Genomic DNA, 27,556 nt, shown 5'->3' with positions numbered 1-27,556 from the left:
ACCTACCAGACTTCCAATATTCCATTTATCACCATTCTCAAGTTTATGCTTACGATGTACCTGTTGAAAAGATAATGATTTACAATAGCTTTTATAACTGGAATTTTGAAATAAACACCAACCTCTGAGCACCTACTTGTCCTAAGCATTTTACATGCACTAAATTTAATTATCAAAACAATCATGTGGTAGACATTTGCCTACTTTAGCAGATGGGGAGACAGAGTAGATGAGTAACCTGCTTCAAGTCTTATGTTTGAATCTAGAGGCCACCAAAACTCTCCCTTTAGCCCTCCACTGATTCATAAAAGTATGGATGTACATAATCCATAGAGTAACTATGCAGCTAAAATCTTGGTATTACAAAAACTGTCAATTATTAGAGGGATGTTTAATGATATTTTAAAGGAAAAGATACAACCCCTCAGAAATGGGAGCTACCCAGAAATTTTATGACACTAAATTATGATCAGGATAATAAGAGAAGTCTCACTTCAAAACAACAGAGAGAGATTAATTTATTATTAGACTTGTTGGTTAACTCTTCAAAGATTAGAAAACATATAACTAAAAAAAAATATTGGTCAGAAAAAGAAAGACTAAGAATTTTAGTATCTGGCTGAAAATGAAAGGTGTTCTGAATGACTAGCTTGATTCTGAACAAGGTCGTAAACAGGTAAAACCTGGAAGACCAATGAAGCAGATATATATCTTAGATATGCTGCACCAGTCTTGCTTGGAATGAATTTTTGTTCATGTAAAAAACAGCCAAAGAAATAAGGGTGAGGTCCTCTTTTTCAGCCATTATTTTGGGACGAGTCTATGATAAAAAAGCCACCATGTAAACAGCTAGACTTCTTTCAAAACTGGCTCCATTCCTGAATTAGGCAGCTTCATTTCTCCTTAACCCAACAGAGTTTGCCATTTTCTCCAAGCCACACAGTTCCACTGGCCACCAGCTGGAGGGCTGCGGGAAATATTTTATGCTCTGCTGATTTCACTCTTTCAGACAGAGTTGCAACAGTGTCACCCCTCTTCACAGGAACAGCTTCTTGCAAAATAATTTGTCCAGCATCTACTTCTTCCTGAAAAAGGAAGCAAAGTTTTGAACATTACTTTCTAGCCAGTACAATTTACTTTTACACACTAATAATATTTTGGTAGAAAGAGACATACTCACAGCTACAAAGTGCACCGTGCACCCAGTTACTTTGACACCGGCACCCAGGGCTTGCTCGTGGGCATTTGAACCCTTAAAAGAAGGGAGCAAGGAAGGGTGGATGTTGAGCATTTTCCCTGAAAATTAAAAGCATAGTGGTCAGAATTAAAATGTCCTATGTATTCTCTTAAAGGAAACAGAAGTCAACAGGAGTAGGATTTCTCTGGGATGGGTGTTTTTATTCGTCAAAGGCAGAAATGAGGTAAAGGGAAATACAGGTTTTCATCCAAGGAGTTCCTGGGGGTAGCAAGTTCCTGCCTTGCACAGCTGCAGACACACCAAGGGCTCTGCGTAGGAGCCTGCAGTAACCAAAAGTTGGATGGGGGTGGGGAGAGGGTATCTAATCTGGATACAGAGCTCCTGAAGAACATTCAGCTTGTTGCCAGCACAGACTATTAGACAGACACAGAAGGTTCTCACTAGTGTCTAAGTGCTTGACTTTTACCAACCAAATGGTTGCTGGATTAGTTAACTGTGTGCCCCATGTCACCAAAGGCATTGTCTGTTTTATATTATGCAAGCACCCTATCTATATTCTCTTAGGAAAACTCTTCGGAGAGAAAATGCATTTATTGCCCAAATGTGCGCACAAGAAAACTAAGACGCAGCCAACACTTTTGTGGAAGAAGGCAACAAACAACATGAGACGTTTTCTTTTCTGCAATCAACGCCATCCTTGCCATCTTCTGGCAATGGCCTGCACTTCCTCAGGAGAGGATGACTCTTCATTCTGGGAAATAGGGAATCATTTTCTCTTGCTTCTCAACAAGTAGAAAAGTCTCTTTCAAGTATTTACTCAGAAGATGAATTACTATCTATGTAGTAATGTGAAGCAAACCTAAGCTACATTAGAAAAAGTGACTAATTGCAGCAGGCCAAAGAAAACTGATAAAGAGAGCAGGATAGTAAGTCTTCAGTGGGCCATCCTTTGGGCTAAAGCAAAGGAAATTAAATTATGGCCTGTGCCATAGTACAAAATGTCATGTAACTATTTCATGACTGGGATTGTCTGGCCAGTTAACCACCCTGTAGCCCATTTTCAGTCTCTTTCTCAATGTGGTATCAAACAATTTTTGCTTACCATTCCATTTTCTGACAAAGGGGCCGGATAAAATTCTCATGAATCCTGCGAGACAGACTATGTCTGTGGAGAACTCTTCAAGGACTTGGTCAATTGCAGTGTCAAATTCTACACGACTTTTATATAAGTTATGATTAATTACCTGTAATAGAAAAAGAGAAACATCAACTTTTTCAATGAATTATCAAAAAAAATTTAAAACTCAACTTTTACACAGAACATACTTCACTTCCTTTTGAAAACATACCGATATAAAGGGTAAAGGAACAGACAGGATGAAGCAGAAAGGCAAGTCTAGCACCCACCCTAAATACAGAAATCCAAAGAACAAGTGCCCTACACACCCAGGTCGGGGGTGGGGGTGGGGTGGGGGCGGATTATGAATTTAATACAGCCTGAAGGAGAGATGCTTCTCAAAGTAACTGACTCTGGTAGGAATTCCAGCTCTCGCTGCTTTATCTAAGCCAGCCACCGCCGCTTTGTTGGAGACGACGACGACAATGTGTGCACAGCTGCTCGGCTCCCGAGTGCTGTCTATCAGAGCTTGGAGGTTGGATCCTGAAAAAAGAAAAATGCAAGTAAGCTCACTTTCTTAAAAAAAGATATGTGCCACTGTGAATAGGGAATGGTCAAAATTTCTGGATGTTTTAGAAAAGATTGGCAAAATGTGAGGCTTTTGAAAGGCACTTTAAACTGCCTTTCTTGGGATAATGGATTAATAGCTTATGAAAACATAGGCATTCCTGGTTTTAGGATATGTAATTGCTTTTGCAATATAATATCTATTTTTTAAAAAAGTATCTTATGATTTAGCACAGCAATGTGAATAGTATAACATGATTTTAAAACTGATTGATGAGGGATACACTGCTTAATTAAGCAAGAAAAACACATCTTCTAAAGAAGAATAAACTATTACGGTCTTTACAATAGTTTCTTTGTTTTACCATCAACCTGGGCCTAAAGTATACTGAAATCTTAAAATGGACTTGTAAAGCAATTACAATTCCGGGAATGTACCTTAAAGAAATAATCTGACATGCACTTGAACTGTCTCAAATGCCTGAAAAAGGCAGAAAGACTGAGGATGCAGAAAAGATAACACTCTTCAGTGATCCCCCTTCCTTACTCTGCTTAGCGTTCTGACAATCTGGAGGAGCTTTTCTATTTTGGTGGAGACAGAGGAGGGGATGGGGTTTGGAGGAAGGAAGAGCATTTCTACAGTGCTATATAGTAAAGAGGAAGCCACATCTCACCTGTTCCAGATATTAAGACAGCCACTCTTGCCTTTTTTGGTTGGGCAGTGAAATGGCTTTTCAGGGTGCCATTCTCCAATACTGATCCATTTATCTGCATGGCTTCGATTAGGTGCCTGACTTTCACACGAGGAGAACCTGCATTTCAAACATACCCAGTAAATAAAAAACTATGAATTAACAGTAATAATGAAGTATTTTATGAAAACTTTGTAATACTGTATTTTATTCTTAAATTAAAACATGTAACGACTAAAACAAATAATACGTTTACATTACCTAATATTGCTCATTCATAAAGACTTTCTTAAGGTGAATGTATCACTTACTTCAATTAAAAGTGAAATAGCACATCACTGTATCTAAGCCTACAATGGATATATTACTTCCTGCTAGTGTTCTGTCCTCATCCCTCCAAATCTTCCATTCACGATAGTGCTCTGAGTGTCTGGCCTCAAGGGTAAGTGTGTGATTGAGCTGAACCACAGAAGAGAAATGAGACGAGGTCTTGCACGGGGAGATTACTTGGGATGTGATCCCAGGGAACCACAGCGAGGATCTGGGAGGAGTGATATAGGACAGCCAATGTAAGAGTGTGTTATTAAACTGGTCACCACTGTGGGCTACTGGGGCTCGATTCCATTGGGACCCTCAAAGAGGCCATGCAGACTGTGTCTCAGAATTGATCCTTTCTGTCCCTGAAGTGAGTATTTATTCACTTGCTCTCACCTCATTAGGGTTGGGGCTTGTCTTATGGGGTGTAGTTGTGCATATGTGGCTACTATAGAGAGATGTCAGAGCCCTGAGGCAGAAATGAAGAGCTATGTGGTGTCACCGGCATGGGTGTTATCATGTTACGGCTGTGTAAAAGACAGGTGACATAGCAATAGCCGAAATAAAAGGTGGACATAGAGCCCGAGAGACAGGACACATTTATATTTAAGATTATATACCTAAGAGCAACTAAATAAAGAGCGATTACCTTCAGGGCATGCCACCACCCTGCCAATCACCCAAGCTTCTTCCTGGTGCTGCTGAATATCCTTCAGAATCTGCTTTGTCACGTCCTTTGATACCACGAGGGCAGCCCCAATCCCACAGTTAAATGTTCTGGCCATCTCTTCTTCAGACAGCTGTCCTTCCTGCTGTAACCACGAGAAGATCCTGGGGATCCTCCAGGTCTGGGCATCTGAAAACAGGCAAGAGTTGTCTGATTAACCTATTATCTTGCAGCAAGTATAAAGGTGTGCACACACACGAAGCTATGGAATCCACAACCAACACTGCTATTTTATATGAGGTGAAACTATAAACTGTCCTTTTAGAAGGTTTTTTGGGGATCCATTTGTACCTTAGACAATAGGAACATTTTTGTTGACACATTTGGCTGGTGTTCACAATTGAGCGAGGTTTTGTGCTGCATTAACTATTAGATTGTTAGAAAGCCCCGAATGATGAGGTGTACTAATAGCTGAATTCCAGGAAAGGTTGGTATACTATCGTTTTGTGAATGTTTAGCTATGTCTTAGCAATGACCGAAAATGCACCCTAAGTATGATGCAAAACCAGGTGGCTTACATATAGATTTAACAGAAATGCATACACTATTAAAGTCATGTTATGCAAAAGGTTTAAGATCAATGTCTTTCTGTGTTTATTTGAAAAAATTTAGATTTAGGTCTGTTTTAAGACTATATCCTCTATTATTACAAATAATACAACAAAAATCTTTAATAAAAAATTTTAGGTGAAGACATACAAATACACAATTCTTGAATAATAAAAGAATTTGGATAGTTCCTTGGAATCTACAGTTATGGGATCTGATTTACAAAAACTGTTCTAGTTAAATATTATTTATTTATGATGCTCCTATGAAAGGGAAACCACTGTGAACTTAGCTTTCTGTTACATAATAAAGTTGACTATCCGTTCCCCTTATTTATTTGGTATATATGCAGGATAATTAGATCTTTAAAGCTCTAGAGTGGATATAATTTTTTTTTTAGGTGAGACAACCGTTGGTTGATCTCATAGATTGCAAAGGCCTTGTTAGTTTTCAATCCCTTATTTTTTATTTTTTACACTTACAGCACCTGGTCTTCCTACGTGGTCTCCCATCCAAGTACTAACCAGGCCCGACCCTGCTTAGCTTCCGAGATCAGACAAGATTGGGCTTTTTCAGGGTGGCATGGCCAAAGACTGAGTTGATATAATTTTTAAGAGGCACCACATGAATCTTTTATGAATCTTTTCCCCTATGAGATTTAATTCCATTTCTACTAGCTGGTAAATGTCCCTTCTTAAGAGCTGAACTCAAAAGATTTAGCTACTATGATGTTTACTTTTCTATCAGTAACCAAAAGTCAACAGCAACATAAAACCAAATAGTGATATATCCATAAAAATGGAATATTCTTCATAAAAATGATGTCATTAGGATAGGAAGATGTTAGTGATATATAAATGGCAGCATAAGTAGCAGATTACCAAACTATGATCTCATTTTAGAAAAAAGATTTACAAAGTATTTATTTATAGAATAAAGACTGAGCCTAGTTTCTACAAATGATCAAGTATGTCATGAGTAACACAAGTTGTAACTTTAATGCTGAGAGAATTCCTTTTTTAAATCTGTTGCCAAAGTATGATTCCTAGAAGAAACATCCGAGGCTGACACCAGGGACTAAATTTCCTTTTTAATGGGATACAGACATTTGTGTAACTCAAAACATATGGCTCTTAGGAATATGGCTGTATCAACTCTCGATTTTCTGATTTTTAACCAGTTGTGTGGTAGAGCCAGCTTGTAGAGGCCTTTACATACAGCCATTTAAAAACTGGCCAGGATGGCAGTATTCACACCACAGAAACTGGCAAATGCACAAATTAGCCCTGCACCATTCCCCATTCACCAACGTGCCAGTTTTTAACAATTTAAAGACGAGGATGAATACTTCCTTAAGGTTTTGTTTATGCTCTATGGAAAGCATTTCTATCCCAGGAACGTCTTTAACCACTAATTTAATCCTACATACCCTTCAGCTCAGCATTATGCTAATGAAGGGTTTCCCATTCAGCCTGTCTCTTCAGCTTCCCAGGAGAGGCTACAATCCTATTTGACCACAATGCCAGCTTACCTGGCCTGTTTCCTCACTTTTAAAACAACCTATTTCTGATTCTTCGGATTCTCATCCACAGCTACTTCGCCCCATGACTGACTCTTCTACCTGCCTGGCCCAACTGAATCAACCCAATTAATTTTTTTCTGTTCTTATTTCAAGGGTATATAAGCACTTACTTTGGGAGAAAAATTACACAACCAGATTCAACTTCACCTTCAGAAATGCTTGCTGTCTCATTCTAGTTTCTGACCTTGACTGGGTTTTCATTCCTCTCCTCAAGCCTGCACTTGAGATCTGCTCATCTCACTAAGGCCATCTAACTTCACGGAAAATACGTAATTTTATGTGAATTTCAATTTCTACTCCCTCAATCCAGTGTCTATTAGTTGGCTATGATTATTGGAACAGTTTCTCTGCCTTTGTCTCTTTACCCCATAAAAACGGGGAGAGCAAAGCCTGCCCGTCCTTCACTTTGCCATGAACATGAGTTATTATCTCCCTTTTCCTTTTACTGATACATTTCTTAAGCAGCAATCTCCATTCGCTGTCTCTTTATCTCTGCCACCCATTACTCCCACGATAATCTGGTGGGTACTATCTACCTTTACCAAGCTGCTTTTTGACCCACTTCTAAAATATAGTGTTCTATTTTTGGTCTTCCTCCTAGATCTATGGTGCACTTGACACTGCTGACCAGTGATATGTACAAATCGTTGCTTGGAGTTAATACTTTTACATGGTTTTAATTCCTGCTCTGACTGTTCTTTTTTGGTAATTCTATCTCTGCCAACCTACCACCTACCAAGGTGGACAGAACACTGAGGAATGACCTTTTGGCCTCTTCCTTTCCCTTGGCTAGAACTACTGCTTTGTGCAGATGAGCACTCAACTTTTCAACCCGATTTCAACTTCTGTTCACAGACTCCATGTAATAAGCACACTGAAGATTTAAAAAATGGTATTCCCACTTCCTACTCCAAATCTACTCTTCCTCCTGTGTTACAGATGTTACCATACACTCACCTGCTTCTCTAGAACCTTGAGACTTCTTTTTTCTCTAAGCACAAAATGATTCTCAAATATGTTTCCCTTTCTATGTCTTGGTTTGAATCCTCTTCATCTCCTGCAATGGACTATTAATAGCTACCTCTTCCCTTCCTGGCATGTTCCTGGTTCTATCTTGATAGAGCTTGAGATTACCAAAACCCTCAGAGGATCTGATTACAGCACTTAATCTTATGTAAGTCAATTATATCAAAAAGATTTTATGCCTTATAAACATGGCTAATAAAGCAAAAAGAGGTCGAAAAGGGTCAGCCCTATTTTTTCCCCAAGAAACCCCAATGATGAGGCTTTTCCATGTATCATATATGCATTCACTACCCATATTGTTTTGCCCCCTAATGTATTTTTTCTCCTAACGGTTTTCTGAGCAAAATTTCCTTTTAGCGAGCTTACCTAAATCCACCGCAAATTTCTGAGGGAGGACTCTGGGGATGTTTTCTAGCAATCCTCCACCAGTAATGTGGGCAAAGGCCTTGACGTGTCCTGAACGTAATACAGGTAAGAGTGAATGGCTGTAGATTCTGGTTGGAGTTAGAAGCAAGTCTCCTGTATATTGGAGAAATAAAGACAAAAACTTAGCCTATGAACATAAAACTGAAGCATATAAAAACAACAAAACTGAAGCAGAGAATGACTGTGACCCTATACAGACACACCAGTTCTATAATAATGTCCAAAGAACAAAAACCACAGGATAATGTAATTTATTCCACTTTAACTCTAAGTAACTAGAGACTAACCCCACGAAGTAGCTGCTCAGACATTTTCAAGCGGGAGAGTTTAAAAAGTGAGTGCATTTACCTAATGTCTGGTCACCGCAGCCATCGGGTGCTGGAGAGGAGTACTGAAGGGAAGATTTCGCTACAATTTTCCTCACGAGGCTAAACCCATTGCTGTGAAGACCAGATGAAGCTATTCCAATGACAACATCCCCTTCGGCGATTCTTTCCAGATGAGGGAGTTTCTGATGCCGCTCCATGGCACCGACGGCAAAACCGGCTAGGTCATACTCTCCTGGAGTATACATGTCAGGCATTTCTGCTGTTTCGCCACCTGGCAGGAAGACAGAACAAGAGCTAAGAAATCATATTTATAAACCTGTAGTGACACCAGCTACAATTAAACATGTGGCTATATCGTGCAAACATCAATAAAATGTACTCTACTAGCTGCCTAAGAGAACTTTTAACCATAATTTCAGGGGAGAGAGCACTAAATTTGACAAAGGGTGAGTGTAGCCTCCAAACGTCATTACTTTCACAGGGTGAATACTCAGCAGAATATTACATCATTTTTGTACTTTTACCTATGTTTGATCTTCACAATCACTGTGTTCCAGATGATGGTACAGGCTTACAGTAGTGATTTAATCAGCCTGCCTAACTCCAAATGCCTTATCTAAAAAGTCCACTATAGTTGACTTTACAATAATATTTGTACAAAGAGTTTAGGTAGGTAGACTCCAAATTAGAAAATGTTCTAAAAAATGGCTGAAAGGGCCACTGGAACAGACTTGTCCACAGAAACAGTAATATAAAAGAGGTAGTTTTGGTCCCTGGTCAACCTACAAATTCATTTTGCTCAAATTTCTTATATATTGAAGCAACGTTTTCTAAAAAGTGACATTTTTAGTGTCACTTTTATGGGAAAATAAAGATTTAGAATGCCAAGAACTCATCTGCTTCTGCTGTAGGGGCAGTAAGGAGGTAATAAACCCTACCCTGTCTGTCCATGAGGCCACTGAGAAAGTGGCTCCATCTTTAGCCATCATTTCTGTAGCTAAAGATGGAGAAGAAATGGTGGCTAAAGATAGGGAAGAAAGATAAGGCCTGGCTGACAGTATAGGACTATGAGTCTGGGGAACAAACCCTTGAGGGGTTTGAGGATACCAGGGTCTTCAAGTAGTGTTATCTCTATTTTCTTGTGATATAGTTTCTTGTTAGCTGCACATAGGGCTAAAACACAGTAAAAAAGACATGCAATCAGTACCAAGGAGAGCACATCCAGCTTTTCCACAGGCTTTAGCAATTCCAGCAACAACTGCTTCAGTTGTATCGAGGTCAAGTTTTCCACAGGCAAAGTAATCAAGGAAGAAGAGGGGCTCTGCTCCTTGTGCCAGAATATCATTTACACACATTGCAACCAAATCCTGACCAATGGTATCATGTTTATTGCACTGCTGGGCAATCTACAGAAGAGAAACATAAAATGTCCACATGAAATTAAATCCCAAATTAGATCAATTTATTAGTGGAGGCTAACGAATATGGGCTTTTGGCTGGCTGCTATGAACACCTCAAGACAAAAGAACACTAAATTCTGATAAGCCACTTGGTCCAAAAGTATCCTCTTTTATCCTCTAAAATAACCCTTCCATCCAGATATAGCCTCAATAATACTGCATTGTTAGAAACATGTAGATATTTTAGTCATATCATATGGTTATTTCGTATGGTTCTCTTTAGCGCTTATATGTCAAAAGGGGGAAAATATATATTTGATATACAGTAAATTCTCTCTTATCTTTCACAAAAGGCCTTTATTCACAAAGGTGTCTTATTACCTTCAGTTTTGTTCCAACACCATCTGTTCCACAGGCCAAAAGAGGATCTTTGAAACCAGCTGCTTTCAAATCAAAAAGACCAGCAAAACCTCCAAGATCAACATCACAGCCTGTTGGAGAGGAAATTAATTATTTTCTGCATACCAACAGATCAGATAAACATGAGTATACAAAATATTTCTTCCAAAGATGCCTTTTCAGAGAATGGAAGAGAGAGTACCACATGCTTAAACCACTGATCATGAAAGTAATTAAATATTAAAGAGACAGACATATTCTTTTGAATTTAACAAATAAATGCTTTTCTTAATAATAGAGATAAGAATGTAGAAGACTGTGGGTTTGGCTAAAATAGGGCATGACTGACATTAATTTGGAACATTTTCCTTTGTAAACTATAAAGCCCAAATCAATTCACGTTTGTCAGTTAATGAACTAGCAAAGGATAGGATCTGACTCACCTGGTCTAGAGGTGGCTTTTGCTAAATGTTTAATTTTCCTGACCAGCATATTTCCAGCTGCAATGTCTACCCCAGATTCCTTATAAGTCAGGCCCCTAAAGAATTAAATACAAACAAACAAACAAAAAATAGGACATCACCTAAATATCAGGGAAAATTGTTTTAACCTTAAAATTTTACTTAAAGCAGGATACATTGCTAGTGATTTTCATATCCCTGAATGTGTTGGGCCGCCTCCATAGATTTTGATATAACTGGTCTGGGGCTGGACTTGGAAATTGAAATGTGTTTAAACAACTTCCCCAGTTAATTTGTTTGTATCATCACTATTGAGAACTACTTCTCTAAATTTTTCCATATTTCTCACAGGTAGTTAAAATATACTGATATCTTACCACAACTTTTCTGTTCAATTTTGTTATGGAAAGAAGTGTAGAAAACTAAGTCAAAAAAGTAAACATTAGGATTGTAAGAACTCTACAAAAAAGCTCGAAATTATTGCAACAATAGAGAAATGTAACAGATTCTTTATAACTGAAGATAGTAAGAAACAAGATTGAAAAAAACTATGAAAAAAGCAAAACAGATAATGGTATTCAGTGCATCATTTCCTTCTATGTAGGGCCAACGCATTGGAGCAGTACATTTAGAGGTCAAGTTCATGAAAGACACTGTGAATTCAGTAGTCTTACCATACAAAAAAATGAGAATTTTGGCCTAGTGGGATGCAGTGATACATGAAGAAATATGCAAATTTTATTAGAAACAAGATGCCAAATAGATCTGAGAGCTCTGGCAGTTAACCCCAATAAAGTTAGCAGTCCAGGGTCATGCTCAGATAGAAAACAAAGTTACTGGTTTAAAAAACCTTTTTTAAGGTAGCAGCTAGCATGGCGACCTCTCACTTTCATCTTTAAAGAACTCAACCAGTATTAGGATTGCAGGCCCTTGAAATAGGTCATTTCAATGAAGTCTAGTCATTTTAAAATAAAAAAATAAAATTTTAGCACAGCATTTTAATGTTTTTTTCTAAGTAAATGCCAATATTTAAACTTTAAAAATTTGCCTATCAGTAGCAGCACAACTTCAAGTTGCTAAAAATTAATTTTATCCTAAAACTTATTTTTCATAGATGAACTCAACAAACAATAACTGTAGTATATACTAAAGGAATCAGAACACCCAGACTTGCAATTAATAGTTTATTGATTTTACAAAGGAATAGTTGTTCCTGTCAATATATGAATCAATAAGGGGACAAAAATACATTTCAGTAATAGATATAAATGCAGTGACAAAGGACTGTCAAAATTTGCAGTATATGACCAATTAAGTTGCAAAAGTAGACGACTAATATTTTCATTTTGAATTCTTTGACAAAACCAGGAACTAAAGATGTAAGTATAACAGTAATATTTAAACAGATGATAAGTCAATGAATAAAAGTCCTTTACCCCAACTTTATTGATGAGTAATTTTTGACAAATGATTGTATATATTTAAATTGTATAATGTAAAAAAAATTCTTAATATCACTGTGATTTTACTAAACTTTTCAAATATGAGGGGCTACCATGAAGTTTTCATTTAAATACTTTAACTAGTTTTGATTCAAGCTAAATGCAAATCAAAATCAGTTCCACGGAGAGAAAGAATATAGAATGGCCTAGTATAGGATTGATGGAATTTTCTACATTGTATACATGTCAGTTTTGAAAGTGTGTTATAATGACCTTGGTAAGAAATTTACCTGGGCTGCTGAAGGAAAGCTATGGCACGATAGCCGATGTCCCGTCTGTAAATGGCTCCCTCAAACTTTATAGCAGCTAGTCCTTTCTTGGCTTCTTTAAGGGCTGAGATGAGATTTTCCTGGATGGCTGTTACTGTAAGGACTCTACCACCATTAGTCACCACTTTGCCATCTTTTAGGGCAGTACCTGCTTGGAACACCTCCAGTCCCAAAGCCTGAGCCTCAGAAAACCCTGTAAGATAGCATATTTGACATATTGTTTGTGATAACGATATTCTACACTTGTGAAGTGGTTTGTAATTTCCCAAAGATTTTTTTTTTTTTAATAAAATCTTTATTTCACTTAAATGAATCTTTACAAGAACCCTATGGGGAAGGAATTAATGAAAGATAATAGTAAACAGACTCTTTCTCCTAAGAAGAGTCTGTTCTGCTCTAGGGTGATAACCGTATTTCTAAAACCTTGTTATCATAAACCTCATGTGAGATCTATTGTTTCTGAATGAGGGAGGAAAAAAAAGCTAAGCCCTGAAAAGTTTGAGATTTAAAAGTAAAATGTTATTTTTCCCCGATGAAAAGATAAAAACCTAGAAGTCAACAAATAATCCTGACTTTGATCACATATTTTAGTTAAGAGTAAAGGAATTTCTATTTTATCATAGCTATCCAAGTGGCTTTTTCTTTTTTAAATAACCAATAGGATCATCGCATTGTAAAACATATTCTTAATCTTTCCTCTAATAGAATTATAAAATTTCAAGACAAATTTGATTTAAATTAGGTTTCAGACTCAGTCTAAAATTCCTGTCTTCATTTTCTTTTGAATTATTTTTAAATCTCTCCTTTATAATTTTACACTTAAAATATTATTAGACTATATGTTCTAAATTCTAAAATGATAAACAGAGTCTATACAAAGATATAATCTCTTAGTTTTTAAAGAAACAATTCTTAAATCCATTTTTTTTTTCTGTCTTCGTTTTTCTTTTAGCATCACATATAATGTGTTAATATATGCCTTCTCTGTGTTTTTATAACATAAGAGCATTCACTTGTAGGTACCCAAATACCCGCTGGTATTGGTAATATCCAATATTGCTATGTCAGAAATGAATATCATACTTGTCAGCTTAACCTTAAGAGATATTTCAACATTACAAGGGATCTTGATTCGATCCTTTCTCTTTCTTTGTTCATTTTAAAAGACAACTGATTCCTAATTGCCCAGTTGCAATGTGTGAGATTCACTAAGCAATGGGCTTTTGTCTGGGCAGTAAATAGGGTGTTTGATTCAAACACATTACTGGGGTACTGAGGGAGGCCAAGCTATAGCCTGCTAGGGATCAACTAGGTCTGCCTTTGGGCTCATTGCACTGGAACTTAATTGGCATTTTATAACAGTTTTATTTAACTGGATGCCTCACCTCTTGTAAAGAGAAACAAAAGAGAAGACTATACTTTTGAAAGCTTGAATTCTGCAATCCAAGTTGAAACTGGGGGTGGGGACTGTCCGTTTGTGATCACATCTTCGACATTTATCTCATTAATGTAGTTTAAGCTAATGTTCTCTAACTCTCATAAAGATCCATTATGTTCCTGGCTCTTGGCCAGGCTCACTTCAGTCTTTCTTGTGCAGAAAGGGAAATGGATGGCAGTTCTTTAAATATAATAATTTTGGACATTTGAACATGATTATGTTAAGACCCCTTGAAAGGTTTCTGCTGGTTTTATACCCATAAGAGGAGCAGAGCATGGCATGGGAGGGAGGCCTACAGTGACACTAGTTACCTGTCACATGGTAAGTCAACCTTTTGTTCTCTAATATTCACCTGTTATCTCCACACCCTTGGTGTAGTCTCCTGGATAACCTTTACTTGCCATGACAATAGTTATAGCAGTGTGATTTTCAAGCCAAACAGGCAGAGAGGTACACAGCAGGCCATCTAAGGTAGACTGAATCACTTCATAAAGATCAGTTTTAAGAAGTGGGAGGATGACCTGGAAAAACATAATCAACATGGCAAGTAAGAGAAATTTTAGTTTTTCCTTAGACATTTTATTCATGGGAATACCAGCAAAATTTCCATAAATGGTTGTCCCATGAACAATGCGGGGGTAGGGGCACTGACACACCGTGCAGTCAAAAATCCATGTATAACTTCTGACTCCCCCAAAACTAAACTACAGTCATCCATTGGTATCCATCGAGGATTGGTTCCAGGTGCCAATACCAAAATCCACTGATGCTCAAAACTCTTACATAAAATGGCACAGAACAATGTATACAGTGGCCCTCCGAATCCATGGATTCCCAACCACCAATTCACCATTGGTTGAATTGAAGGATGAGAACCCAGGGATATGGAGGGCTGACTGTAAATTTATTGAAAAAACAAAAACCAGTGTATAAGTGGACCCACATAGTTTAAAAAAGTGTTGTTCAACGATCAACTATATTTCTCAAAGATAATTATTACAAAGTTGATAAATCCTGAGATTAAAACAATATACATCTTCTACAAGGTATCTATGAAATAATACTTTATCTATAATTATCACCCACTTGGCACTCTGGATCACCGAAACGGCAATTAAACTCCAGAACTCTTGGGCCATCCTTAGTCAGCATTATACCAGCATAGAGAACACCTTCATTAAAAAATAAAAAACAAAAAAAACTATAATAAAGACATTGTATTGTGACTATGGAAATTAGAACATAAATTTCTAATACTTAAAGTTTTGGAACAGCCACAACAAATATTACAATGGTCAATTAATAGGTAGTGAAAAAAGAGAAAATGGAGAAGTTCTATCAAAAGTGTAAAGTTACTCCATGAATAATGTGAATAATGCCCACAATGACACTGATGTGCTCACCTGTGTATGGCGTACCCTCCTGCTGCATGCCATCCACTGTCCTCTGAAGAATGATATTTTTAATTTTTAGCAACAAATCCTTAGAAACCTGAGGGAACATAACAGAAATATGTAAATATAATTGGTATTTGAAAAAATCATCTTGTAAGTAGTACTACATGGGACAATGATAGGGGACAAGGAAAACAATCACTTATTTTCTACCTGATATGGGCTGAGCACTTGAATAAACTTTCTAAATCCTCGCATTGGCCCTATCAAGTAGGTATTTAGTCTTATTCTTATAAAATAAGAAAGACAATCTCTGAGAGTTAAAAATTACCATAAACAGAAATTGGGACTTATTGATCAGCAACAACTGCCATTTCTTGACTCTTAAATCACCTTTTACAAATAGATTTTCAAATATACATGCTTAAAGCTCACTAAAAAGTTTCCTGAAACATAATAATAAAGATGAAAAAGTCCTCTCTTATTGAGGCTCCTTTGTATTCTTCTCATATATTCTATAGATTTCATAAGCCTATAAACTTAAGAATCTGAGATTATAAACTTCATATAAATTAGATCTAGAGATAGTTCTAATATTGCAGTCACTTTTACCAAATGGTAGTTGTAATACTTACAAAGTCTCAAGTATCTGAAAAAATCTAAGATACTAATTCGAAAAGTTACGTGTATCCCTATGTTCATTGCAGCATTATTTTAAAAAGCCAAGAAATGGAAGCAGTCTAAGTGCCCATCAATATAGATGTGGTACATATATATAACAGAATATTACTCGGCCATGAAAAAGAACAAAATCTTACCATTTGTGACAACATGGATGGGCCTAGAGGGTATTATGTTAAGTGAAATAAGTCAGACAGAGAATGACAAATACCATATAATTTCATTTAATGTGGAATCTAAAAACAAAATAAGTGAACAAAACAAACTCATAGATATAGAGAACAAACTGTTGGTTACCAGATGGGAGGGGACTTGAGGGCTGGATGGAAAAGGTGAAGGGATTGAGAAATACAAATTTTTAGTTACAAACAGTCACGTGGCTGTAAAGCACAGTATAGGAAATATAGACAATATTTTAATAACTATGTATGGTGTCAGGTGGTACCAGACTTATGGGGGATTTATATAGAAAGTTATATAAATATCAAACCACTAAGCTGTATACCTGAAACTAATATAATACTGAATGTCAACTGTAATTGAAAAATTAAAAAAAAATTTAAACATTAAAAAAGTAAATCCTATTTGGTTTTTAATAAAAATATATATAAAAGGCACTATATTATTAGCACAAAAGACTGACTATTATCAGTGAAAAGAATGGATGAGTTTCTAAGGTGCCAATCTACTTATAATACATTCAATGCAGATTTCTTATAAAAACTGTCCAGAACCTGTTTGGAAACATATTTTATCTACCCATTATCAAGTCGAAAGACTAAAAGAAAAAACTATGGTCTGATTGAGTTCTCAATTCACTGAGCACTTATGTGCTGCGTCCTGGATACCCAAAGATGAATGAAAGAAAATTCTAGACTGTAACTGGCTCCCACAGGTTAAAAACAGGGTATAGAGGGAAGGGACCAATCTATACTTGACTTAGGTTCAATCTATACTTGACTTAGTTCTCCAAAGCCATTTTAGAATAAATTAGTTCTAGAGACTAGGAGAGATACTTTTCATTTAATAGGAAAAGCAAATTGCTGATCAGAAATCATTTACAAGGGAAAAAAACAAACAAACCAGAAAAGCACTGTCTAAGAGCTTTTTGAGAAGACAAAACAATTACTAGTGAACTTCAGCTGAGCCTTTGGTAAGTACCTGAGGTACTGGGCAATAGGCTCCCATTCCCCCAGTGTTGGGGCCGTGATCTCCTTCCAGCAATCGCTTATGGTCCTGTGCTGGGGGCATGGGGGCCACAGTCCTTCCATCAGTGAAGCACAGACACTGTATAGAAAACAAAACAGTCCACTTACCTTAAATGTCAAAAAGTAAAAATAAAATTATTTAATAAGGAGAACTATATGTATCTTAACTCTTCTCAAGGGAATTTTTTTTTTAAGTAAAATGAGATAATAACCCTAAGCTACCTACATCAAGAATCAGATCTTGTATATTTAACTTCTGAAGGATCTGTAATTTCTGAGTAAGGTTAGGGGTAAAAAAATCAATCTTCTCTTAAAGTAAAATATTTCAACATTTCCCCCTTTTAAATAATGTGATATAAATTCAAGTTCCTTACTGAGACACTGGGGATGATTAAAAGAGAATAAAATTTGTTTTCATTTGTATCCCAAATACTAAATGTATACAAATTTCTTTCTAACTGCTGGGTTTATGCCTTCAGATGAAACAACCAGAGTAAACCAAATCTTTTTGGGGCTCATAGGTCAGACAACATAGCTTCTTATAGTCTATAAAAGCCTGAAAGATGAATACACTTACAGACACTTCTTCTCCTTCAAGAAGTTCTTCAATGATAACTGTTTCTCCAGCTGCTCCAAAAGCTTTATCCTATTGTAGATTAAAAAAAAAAAAAAAAAAAAGGTACATTGTAAGCTTTTAATATTTACTTACTTGGCTGTTATTTTCTACTATTTGTATTATGGATCAATACACTATTGTAATTTTCCTTTCCTTTTCTGAAAGCCTCAAAGAATGTATAAATGTTTCCTATAGTTCAATTGACAATGACAGAGAGCTAGCAGTGGTACCAATGAGATGACAGCATCACTAACATCCTCCTAGGGATTACGCTTTCCAGTTTCAAATAAGGTTAACGGAAAAACATGTTTTTATCATCATTAATTATCATTTCTGATTAAAATTATATGTTTGTCTATAATAATTATACTAAATAATGTCTGTGAAAGTAGATTTCTACAAGGAAGGGAAACCCACAACAACCAAGAAGGATAATAAAAGTATATTAATTCATTGCTTCACTTCTCTGAGACAAGGGACACAAAGGACAAATAATTCTGTCCTTATGGATGGTAATTTATTTTTATGATCTATAGTCTCAAGATTTTCTACCTTTCAGCAGCTAACAACAAAGGATGCTAGAACTTGCTTCCAAAGAATAGTCATGGTTTAGCCATCAGTGTAAATCTGTAATAACTCTTAAAAAATAGGCTGTAATACATATTATAAAAAGTAACTTACTTGTGTGTTTGCTAGATGTTTCCTTATCTTGAGGAACATTTTGTAAACTTAAGAGTATTTATCCATTATGACTAGGAAATTATGAACTTTTCCACAGGAATCAACCTACCTGCATGATCTCCTGTACAGCTTTGCAGGCCTCTTCTTTGCTCTTTGCAACAATCACCCCTTTCCCAGCTGCAAGACCACTGGCCTTCACAACCAAAGCAGGGAAGCTGGCACTGTGAAGACAGAATCATCTTCAATATAAACCCTTATGATTAAAAAATTTGAAGTGATTTGAGATTTTGTAATGATATACTATAGTGACAAGTGAAAAGCAGAAAGAAAAATTAAATGATCAGAGTGACATCATTGATGTACTGCCTATCAGGATTATTTTCCCTATACCGCACATATAATATTGTTATATCGCACATAAAATTTTCCTTTTTTTAATTATTATGAGATCATATTGGCAAAATCATTGGAAGAAGAAAGAAGTTGTATAGTGCGGGTATAGACTGATCTCTAAGATAAAAAGTAGTGAATTGTACTCTCATTCAAGTAGAAGATGTGGCTGTGTAAAAATATAAACATGGATACACAGAGCATTTCTCCAAGTACACATAAGAAACTGCTGTTAGTAATTTATTTGTTGAGTGGCACTGGAGGTCTAAATGGAGACTTGCCCAAAGTAACATAATTGTTACTGATCCAAGGCAGCTGGCTACTAGAAAATAATAATATTCATTGTTTAAGAAACTCTGTAGGACTTAGAATGAATAAAGAATGAAATCAACTCGACTTAAAGGAAAACATATCAAGTCCCAGGGAGAAGTGCAAACAAAAAAGGGCAAAGTCATGCGTCTGCCAGCATTCATTAATTGCTCAATATTTTCCATATAATAGAGAACAAGGATGTTTAATTTTAAGATTTACAGTTTAGTAGCAGCAGAAGGCCAAGTGCTAATTCCTCATTTCGATTACTTATGAAAAAAAATCAACGTCCTTTACATTATGAGATGCCACTGTGTCTGTCAATTTGACTGTAAAAATAGTGCATAACTCAAAACCAAATGTATCTTTTACCCCCGAAATTATTCGGTTATATTAAAAAATTCACCTTTCTGCAAAAACAGATTACATTATATATGCGCAGAATCCTGTTTTATTTTGACGTTGGAAAAAGGCAACTGACATAGAATAAGTTTTCTTCCCCCAATTATCTTACGATAAACTTGTGACATAAATGACCTGTATATTTAACTATCATAACAAAACAAGTGCCTTTTTACAGTCAGTCTTCTATCTACCTCATAATGAAGCTGCAGGCCTCTTCAGGTTTGGTGAAAGCTCTCCATTGTGCAGTTGGGATTCCATGTCGATCCATAAACTCCTTGGCAAATCTTTTGCTGGACTCTAACTGAGCCGCTTCTGCTGTGGGGCCAAAGCATCGCACTCCTGCAGATGTCAGGTTCCCAACAATTCCTATGGAGGGAAACAAGCAGCCTCACGTGAGCCAAGGCCTCTGCAGTACTGGTCCATGGCCTGTTAGGTGAGCAGCAGGCGAGTGAGCGAAGCTTTATCTGTATTTGTGGCTGCTCACCAGCACTAGCATCGCCGCCTCAGCTCCACTTCAGATCATCGGGCATTAGAGTCTCAAAGGAGCATTGGTTTCTGGTGCCATAAAGGCTGGGGACTATACATATGAACAAAAATGCTAATAACACACGATTCAAATCCAGCAAAAGTTATTTGTTATATTTAGGTATATGAATTATTAAATAGACACCAGCATAGAGAAGAATAAAAACACATTATTTGTTCCCCACTCTGAGCCACTTCTGTGGGGCCAGTTTTGATCTCTCATTCATCACATTACTGATGCTTGAAGACAAAAATCTAGAATCCATAATTTCAAGAGGGTGAAAGCTTTTTCCAATATAATATTACATTAAAAATCCTCATCTCTAAAATGAACTGGATTAGATGATTTCCAAACTCTTCTGGCACTGGATATACTGTAACAATAAACAGAAAAGAACTTTACCAGCAGCCAGAGGTGCCTCTGGTCCAACAACTACAAATTCAATTTCCTCATCTTTGCAGAATTGAGCAAGGGCGCTGTGATCACTGATGGAGATGGCTGTGAACAGAAAAAAGAAACAAACCCACCTTACAAAAACATTCATTTTTTTAAGTTAACTAAGCGTCATACTGAAAACTAAATACTATTCTTTATTATGTCTACTAACTTGTTTTCTTTTACTGGTACAGGTGAGTTTCATCATAAGTAAGTCAGAGCAGAGTGCATTAGGTTGACCAACAAAGCTCAGTTCTCTGCTATCACTGTAGCCAGTTAGATGAAAACACCAGTAAGCTTCTCAAAAAACTATAAAGTACCTCTTGACTATGGTGTTCCTGTCACTGGTGCTGACTTATAGTCAACAAAAATGTATCACAGAATATAATTAGAAACTGGTCTTTTACTATCATTCTTTTAAGATTTACTGAGAACCATTATGTGCTAGATATGGCCTTAGTAACTGGGTTAAGATTTTAACACCAACAGGGGTCCTACATTTAGGAGGCTTATATTCCATGGTGGGAATGTTGGGTAAAAAAGAAATAAGGAAAAAAAATAACAATTGTGAACAAATTATGCAAATTTGCTATGAGGTGAACTGGGAAGCTATTTCTGGTTGAGTCAGAAAAAGTCTCTGTGCAGAGATGTTTAAGCTAAAAACTAAATGATTTTAAGACCTTGCCCACTTCTCCAAACTACAAGCCAGGTAAATTTTCTTTGATGGAGTTCTAAGTAACTAAGAGTAGGATCAATTATAAACTAAGCATGGGTTGGTTCTATAGGTGCGCTCCTGCTTCACTGTATCTGCATCAGCATTCCTGTTAGCTGAAGTTTCCAATTACTTTGCACATATACGATTATTGGTGATGTGTAGAGGATAATTGCAGAAAGGATAGTTTTCAATCTCCAGGAACTGCCTGAGTGGGATAAGGATGGAGTGCCATGTACTGTGGGTTAGTAGCTACAAACATAACTGGCCTGAGCAGAGCCAACTACTTCAACACAGCAGAGGCTGGCGAGAGGAAGAAGACACACCTAACTTGTCTCTGCAAGTGGTAGCTGCTTCATGATAATCCCAGGAAATTTTCATGGGCTGGCGCCTGCATGACATCAATTGCTTCTAGATAAAATGTGCCAGCTCTTCAATAAACAGATAAATATCTCACCCCCTGAGCTACGATTCCAGGGAAGCAGATATTTTCTTATCTTGTTACTATTCTCATTTTTGGTATTCTTATTTTTGTTATTATTCTCCCAGTTGGTGGCTTGTTGGGTGATGTTTTTCTCTCCATTACATGCAATAAGCCACATAGGGTACTAGGCATGGTGAACACAATGCAAAATGAGGCAATTGAATTCCTCGCCCTCAAGTAGCTTACATTCTAAAGCTTATGTTCTAGGGGGGGAAATGAAGATAGGAAACAGACAATAGAAAAGTAAAAATAAATACAGATAATGAATGGTTCATAATTGAAAACAAACAAAATGAGGTAGACATGTTTTACTAGAAACTTCAGGAAAGACATCTTTGAGGAGGTAACATATAAGTTGAAATCTGAAATAAGGAAGAAACAGTCATGCTAGGGGTGGGAACAGGTATAAAGTCCAAGGCAGCTCTGTTTGGAAAGTTGGCAGGGCTGTACAGGTAGAGCACAGTGAAAAAAAACAAAAGATATAAAAGATCAGACTGAAGAGGCAGTCAGAGGCCAGATCACAAAGGGTTTTGTAAGGAACATTAAGGAGTCTGAGTTTTATTCTAAGTACTATGGGAAGCCACTGAAGAATTTAACGTAGCATAAGAACTGATAATTTTTTTCATTTTTACCAGTTGAAGGGATAAAGGGTGAGATCTATTATGAAGTTAGACTTGTCAAAACTTACATCTAATAGCACTGCTCAACTTTTCATGTCCAAAAATACACATTAAAATGTTTTTAACCTATATTAGGCACTTGTGACTTTTTGAATAGATGTGTTTTATAAAGTTTAAAATAATTTAAAATAAGGAAATGCTATACTTGAACCTGAGTATATCTTAAACTTATGATATATGGCAAGTATTCAATTTACCACATAAATTTTAAGGTTAAGAAAAGCATTCAAATCTGAATAGTAACTGACCTTATAAAGAACAGAGATAGTTGACAGTTTATTATTTATACTTATTAACCATCACTCCCCACTTAAAAACATGATTACCAGCATTTGAAATCTTTTCAGAGCAGGCAGTGCCTGCATTTCCTGGGGTAACCAACACCTGTTTAACATGATCAGACTGTGCAAGTTTCCAAGCCAGTGTATGTTCTCTTCCTCCATTGCCAATTACAAGTACTCGGGCTGCCATTGCTGTCTGCAAACCAGGAATTCAAAAAGAAAGCTGCAGAAAGAAAACCAAAGTTCATATCTCAGAATGCATATACTTTAGAAATCACAATTTCTAAACATGTATTCTAATGATTCACTTGTGAAAAATTAGAATTTGTAATTTGAATTCATAACTGTACTCATGTGGACTAGGGAGGTATTTTAAAAATGAGGCAGACTGGTCTAAAGAGCTAGGTTAAGGAATGAAATGGCGACTTAACTCTTAATTTGATTTAAAAAAATATCTCTTATGAATAATCATTCTTCGGGCTTTTAGAGGATATAATAATCATGAAGCCTGTTAAAAATGAATGTTTTAAATTTACACCAGAATTTAAAATGTTTTTAAATCCTGAGATTTTACAGATTTTAAAGTTATTATGAAGTGAAAGAAATATTTAACACAGACCTATAAAGGGCCAGATAAATATTTTCACCTTTGAGAGCTATAGTCTACGTCGCAACTACTGAACTCAGCTGTTGGAGCATGAAAATAGCCATGACAATACATAAGTAAATGTACGTGGCCATGTCTAGTAACGACTTACGAAAACAGGCGGTAGGCTGTCAGTAATAGTTTTCCTATCTCTGCTCTAAACACCAGAAAGCAATCAGAGGATTGTAAAGAATAAGCATGGTGTGTTTCAATAAAACTATTTTTGCACACTGCAATTTGAATTTTATAATTTTCATGTGTCGTAAAAACATCGTTTCCCGCGCCCCCCCCCCCCGCCATTTAATAATGTAAAAACGATTCTTATTTGGTGGGCTGTACAAAAACTGGTGGCAGGAAGGACTGGCACAAGGGCCAGTTTGCTGACCTCTGATTTAAGTAGTGCAATATGTTAAAAAATTGATAAGGCGGCAAAAATCAAATCTGAACATGTATCACATTAATTCTAGCATTTGATGATGAGCAGGATGGGTGCAACAGCTATCTTGCAACTGAAGTTAGCAGTGTGACCTTGAGAAAGCTCTTACTACTTGTAATTCAATTTATTCACATCTTAAAAGATGAAAGAAAACCTGCTTTACAAAGCTGCTTAAAGATGAACTGAAATTACACTTATATAAACAATTAGTATGATTTCTGACATTCAGCAGCAGTACTTGTTATATTTTATTCCATACTTTTACCTAAATTGATACCTTAGGGATAGAAAGAAGTTCTAACAGAAAAAAAAAAAGTTAAAGTTATGAATAATTTGTCACATTTACTAATTTTCAGAAGACAATTATGTAGAAAGCAAAGTGAAAACAAGAAACACTGAAATCTGTAACTTCTTGTGAGATGTTAGGATTAGATTACATTTAAATAAAAAGCCCAGGCTGATATTAAAAACTAACACTTTTTGAGCACTTTGTGCCAAATGCTATATTCTAAATGCTTTTCATGAATTATCTTACTTAAACTTCATGGTTCTATGAGGTGGATAATATTCCCATCCCCACCTTATGGATAGGAAACTGAATTAGTTAAGTAACGTGCTGGAGGTCACAGAACTAAAAGGGGGTGGAGCATGGATTGCAATGGAAGCAATTTTGCATCAGATACTGTAAAAATTGAGATGGTGATCATGGAAAAATTGAGAAATAAAACCACTAAATTATCCTCTAAGTAGAAGAGGATAATGGAAAACAGATTTGCCATGCATATTGAAATATCTGAAACAAAGCTTTACATCTAAAATATTACATTAAGTTTGATAAAAAGGGAAGAGAAGACTCAGCCTGAAGGAATCTACACCAGAAGTGTTTAGGAGGTCTCCACTCCAGTCAGAGTGCTCTGGTTTGGGATGAGACTCTGTCCCTTACCAGCTGGGAAACTTTAAGGGATTTCATTAACCTTCTGGGGCCAGTCATCTAAATGACTAACATGACAAGATGAAGAGAGTCAGGTAAGGCCTAGATTTCAACTGATTTGATGAGTACTATTAAAAAGAATTACAAAAGTGGACTAATCTGCGCTAGAAACGATGGGTGCATAACAAGACAATATGCAACTTATGTTTATAACCTGAAAACATGCATAAAGATACAAATAAGCCCTGAATTTTAGAAAGCAGGGAAAGTGATAGATCCAAGGTGAACCTCAAAGTGAAGAGCACATGGCCAATCCCCACTGACAGCATTTAAAAATGAGGTGAAAACTCCTACAGCCAAACTAAGTCCTACGATTTCATTCAATTCCTGATATTAGAGCCCCAAACTAAAGCATAAATGCACTTCACTTAAAAGCGGAGGGCTTACGCACCGACACAATGCCGACAAAAGGCAGTCTGGCCGCTCGAACTCGCACGCTCACCTGCGCGCTCCGAGCTCGGGCACCCGCCGCGCGCCGGAAGTCAACGGAGCGGGATCCGGGGCGCGCACCCACCCCCGCCCCCGGCGGTCCGCCCCGCGGAGGGCTTCGCCTCCCCATTGGTCGGCGCAAACTCTGGTCCCCGCCGTGAGGTAATCAAGTGTGATTCCCTCCCGCTCTGGGGCGCGGCCTGAGCCCACCCTAGGGCAAAGCTGCCTAGCCCTTGCGCATCCATCATGTAACATCATAGCAGCAGAGGCCACTTAACGCCGCTCTTCCTCTTCGAGAGCCCCCGTGCTGGGGGGGGGGGGGCCCTAAACGCTAAATTCACATTTAACTAATTGTGTGGAGTCAAAACGAAGCAGCTAGTGGAAAAATCTCGTGACACACCTGGCTCATGACTAGAATGCACCAGGCTTGGACGTAGGTCGCTCAAGACCTCTAGCCTATAAATTATAGGATGTCATGGGAGATGGGGGTAAAAATCGCGTTCTTCTTATTCGCATCACAGTGGGAGCGGGTGCCGATTAATGCTTTTCCGGATGCAGCTCCCTGCTGAAAATTGGGGAATGTTGGCGGCCCCGTGTCAAACACCATGTTGCCTTTTTTGCTCCCTTTCCTCATAGCATTCGATCTCCCCATTTAGTGGCTACAGTAAGCCTATTAACCCCCCCAAACACTGTTGGGGACTGACAACACAAGCTGACAAAGTCGCCTGAAGAGTCTTCTCCTGTAATGGCGCCTGCGTCAGTCACTAACATGGCGGACAGAGTCGTGCGCGGCGCAAACGTCAGCAGCTCTACCCCAGCCGCTCAGAAACAGCGGAGGAGAGCAGGGCCGTGCTCACTGATTGGTGCAACGGCCGAGCGTGCAGATCCGGACGTTCCCACAGGAGCCAATCAGGACGGCGAGAGACGGAATTGGCCGCTGCGCCTCTTCCCGAGGCATTCTGGGAGCCTGGAGGACTAGCGAGGAGGAGTTGAGAGAACGGAGCGGACGCCATGGCGACCAACATCGAGCAGATTTTTAGGTCTTTCGTGGTCAGTAAATTCCGGGAAATTCAACAGGAACTTTCCAGGTAGGCGCTTCACAGACTCTTCTGCTCCCAAGGGATCGATAGGGTCTCAAGTAGCCCTCTATGGCACCTTTATTTAGAGACGCCGTCGTTCCCCGACTCAGGCCCCGCTACAGCCCCGCCTGGGCCTGGGATCCATTTTCCGCCGGCCCCCCCCCACCCGCTCCCTCTCTTCCCAGCGAGGAATTTCGCCCTTTCTGAGGTAATCTCAGGCCCTTTCTCCTAGAATTAAGTTAAGATGCTCACTCATCTTTCCCGTTTGGACGTTCCCTACCCTTTCGCTACTTGTAGGCCTGGTCGTTCACCAGGGACGGGCCTAGTTCCTCCTCAGCTCCTCCTCCGCCGCCGCGTTTCCCCTCCCCCTCTCAGCCTCCGCGGATTTCGCCGGCCGGCGCCTGTGACCGGAAAGGGTCTCTAACGGCCGTTTCTTGAGTAAACTTAAATCCGCTTTGTTTACTGCAAGCTTTAGACCCATTTGGGGGTCGGGATCCTCTAATTAGATTATTTGGGCCCTAGTGTCCTATGGTTTCCACCAGGCAGCATTTTAATAGAAATTCAAATTAATGTTAGCTACTTTGACAAAATATTCGAGGTGAGGATAGAAGGGGACTTTGAATTACCAGCCGTTAATTAACTTAGCAAGTGGAATGTGGGCTTTGTGTGTAAATCTAAATTTCTGTTTGCTGCCCGTGTCCTATTTGACGTTTTTGAACAACACGCTTTTTTTTTGGGGGGGGGGCCCATTGTTGGTAAACGTAGTTTATCCTTGGTTCCACAAAAATTTGAACGGAAAGAGGTTTCCACAGAAATAGTTGTTTACGCCGAAAGGAAAATAGCGAGGGTAGTGTGGTTGTTTACTGGTTATCTTTTAGTATTTTTGTTTTATATAACGTAAATATTTGTTGCGAGTTCAAATGGATTGTAAAAGTTGAGAGCGAGAGCAATACGTGAATTTGAAAATCAGCCGAAAAAATTGTAAATTAAGCGCTGAAATTATAGGATTATTGGACTAATGATGTAGTAGTGCTAGGATTATTTTTACAGGATATATATATTTTTTTAAGTGGGAAATACATCCACTTATTTCGTTGCTTTTTAAAATTCTGTTAACATGCTTGTGTTTTTAGGATGATGAGAAAAGACCTGAGCTAAGGGAATATTTTTTTTCCA

General features: G+C 37.7%; 2 protein-coding genes and 1 pseudogene across 4 annotated transcripts in view; 1 reads left to right on the top strand and 2 right to left on the bottom strand.

Annotated features, from left to right (window-relative positions):
• Nucleotides 1-376: 376 nt before the first annotated feature.
• GART (phosphoribosylglycinamide formyltransferase, phosphoribosylglycinamide synthetase, phosphoribosylaminoimidazole synthetase) lies at nucleotides 377-26,740 on the bottom strand. Of its 3 annotated transcripts, none has more exons than XM_011365670.2 (22): nucleotides 26,661-26,740; nucleotides 22,845-23,032; nucleotides 20,610-20,705; nucleotides 19,873-20,047; nucleotides 18,687-18,798; nucleotides 17,858-17,926; nucleotides 17,234-17,359; nucleotides 15,401-15,488; nucleotides 15,084-15,169; nucleotides 14,350-14,518; nucleotides 12,521-12,752; nucleotides 10,771-10,865; nucleotides 10,310-10,419; nucleotides 9,736-9,934; nucleotides 8,548-8,799; nucleotides 8,140-8,292; nucleotides 4,539-4,745; nucleotides 3,557-3,694; nucleotides 2,728-2,858; nucleotides 2,301-2,442; nucleotides 1,181-1,296; nucleotides 377-1,085 (listed from the first exon to the last, which is right to left on the bottom strand). In XM_011365670.2, the coding sequence occupies exons 2-22, from the start codon at nucleotides 22,987-22,989 to the stop codon at nucleotides 894-896; spliced, it is 3,033 nt and encodes a 1,010-aa protein (XP_011363972.1). In that variant the 5' UTR covers nucleotides 22,990-23,032; nucleotides 26,661-26,740; the 3' UTR covers nucleotides 377-893. The 3 variants fall into 3 exon arrangements, with proteins under 3 accessions (XP_011363972.1, XP_011363971.1, XP_023389647.1); XM_011365669.2 differs by lacking the exon at nucleotides 26,661-26,740 and adding an exon at nucleotides 25,264-25,384; XM_023533879.1 differs by lacking the exon at nucleotides 26,661-26,740 and adding an exon at nucleotides 25,315-25,331.
• LOC111743480 lies at nucleotides 5,641-5,759 on the bottom strand (annotated as a pseudogene).
• The window catches only part of SON (SON DNA binding protein), a 32,190-nt gene continuing 30,356 nt past the window's right edge, over nucleotides 25,723-27,556 (top strand). Inside the window, exon 1 of the mRNA XM_023533895.1 lies at nucleotides 25,723-26,389. Within this exon, the coding sequence (XP_023389663.1) occupies nucleotides 26,313-26,389 (77 nt within the window). The 5' untranslated portion in view covers nucleotides 25,723-26,312. The remainder of the gene's footprint in view (nucleotides 26,390-27,556) is intronic.

The sequence above is a fragment of the Pteropus vampyrus genome, unplaced genomic scaffold, assembly GCF_000151845.1.
Source record: "Pteropus vampyrus isolate Shadow unplaced genomic scaffold, Pvam_2.0 Scaffold114, whole genome shotgun sequence".
In the NCBI taxonomy this organism is placed as follows: domain Eukaryota; kingdom Metazoa; phylum Chordata; class Mammalia; order Chiroptera; family Pteropodidae; genus Pteropus; species Pteropus vampyrus.
Note: the sequence above shows the minus strand (reverse complement) of the source record. Positions and strands in the feature narration are given on the sequence as shown.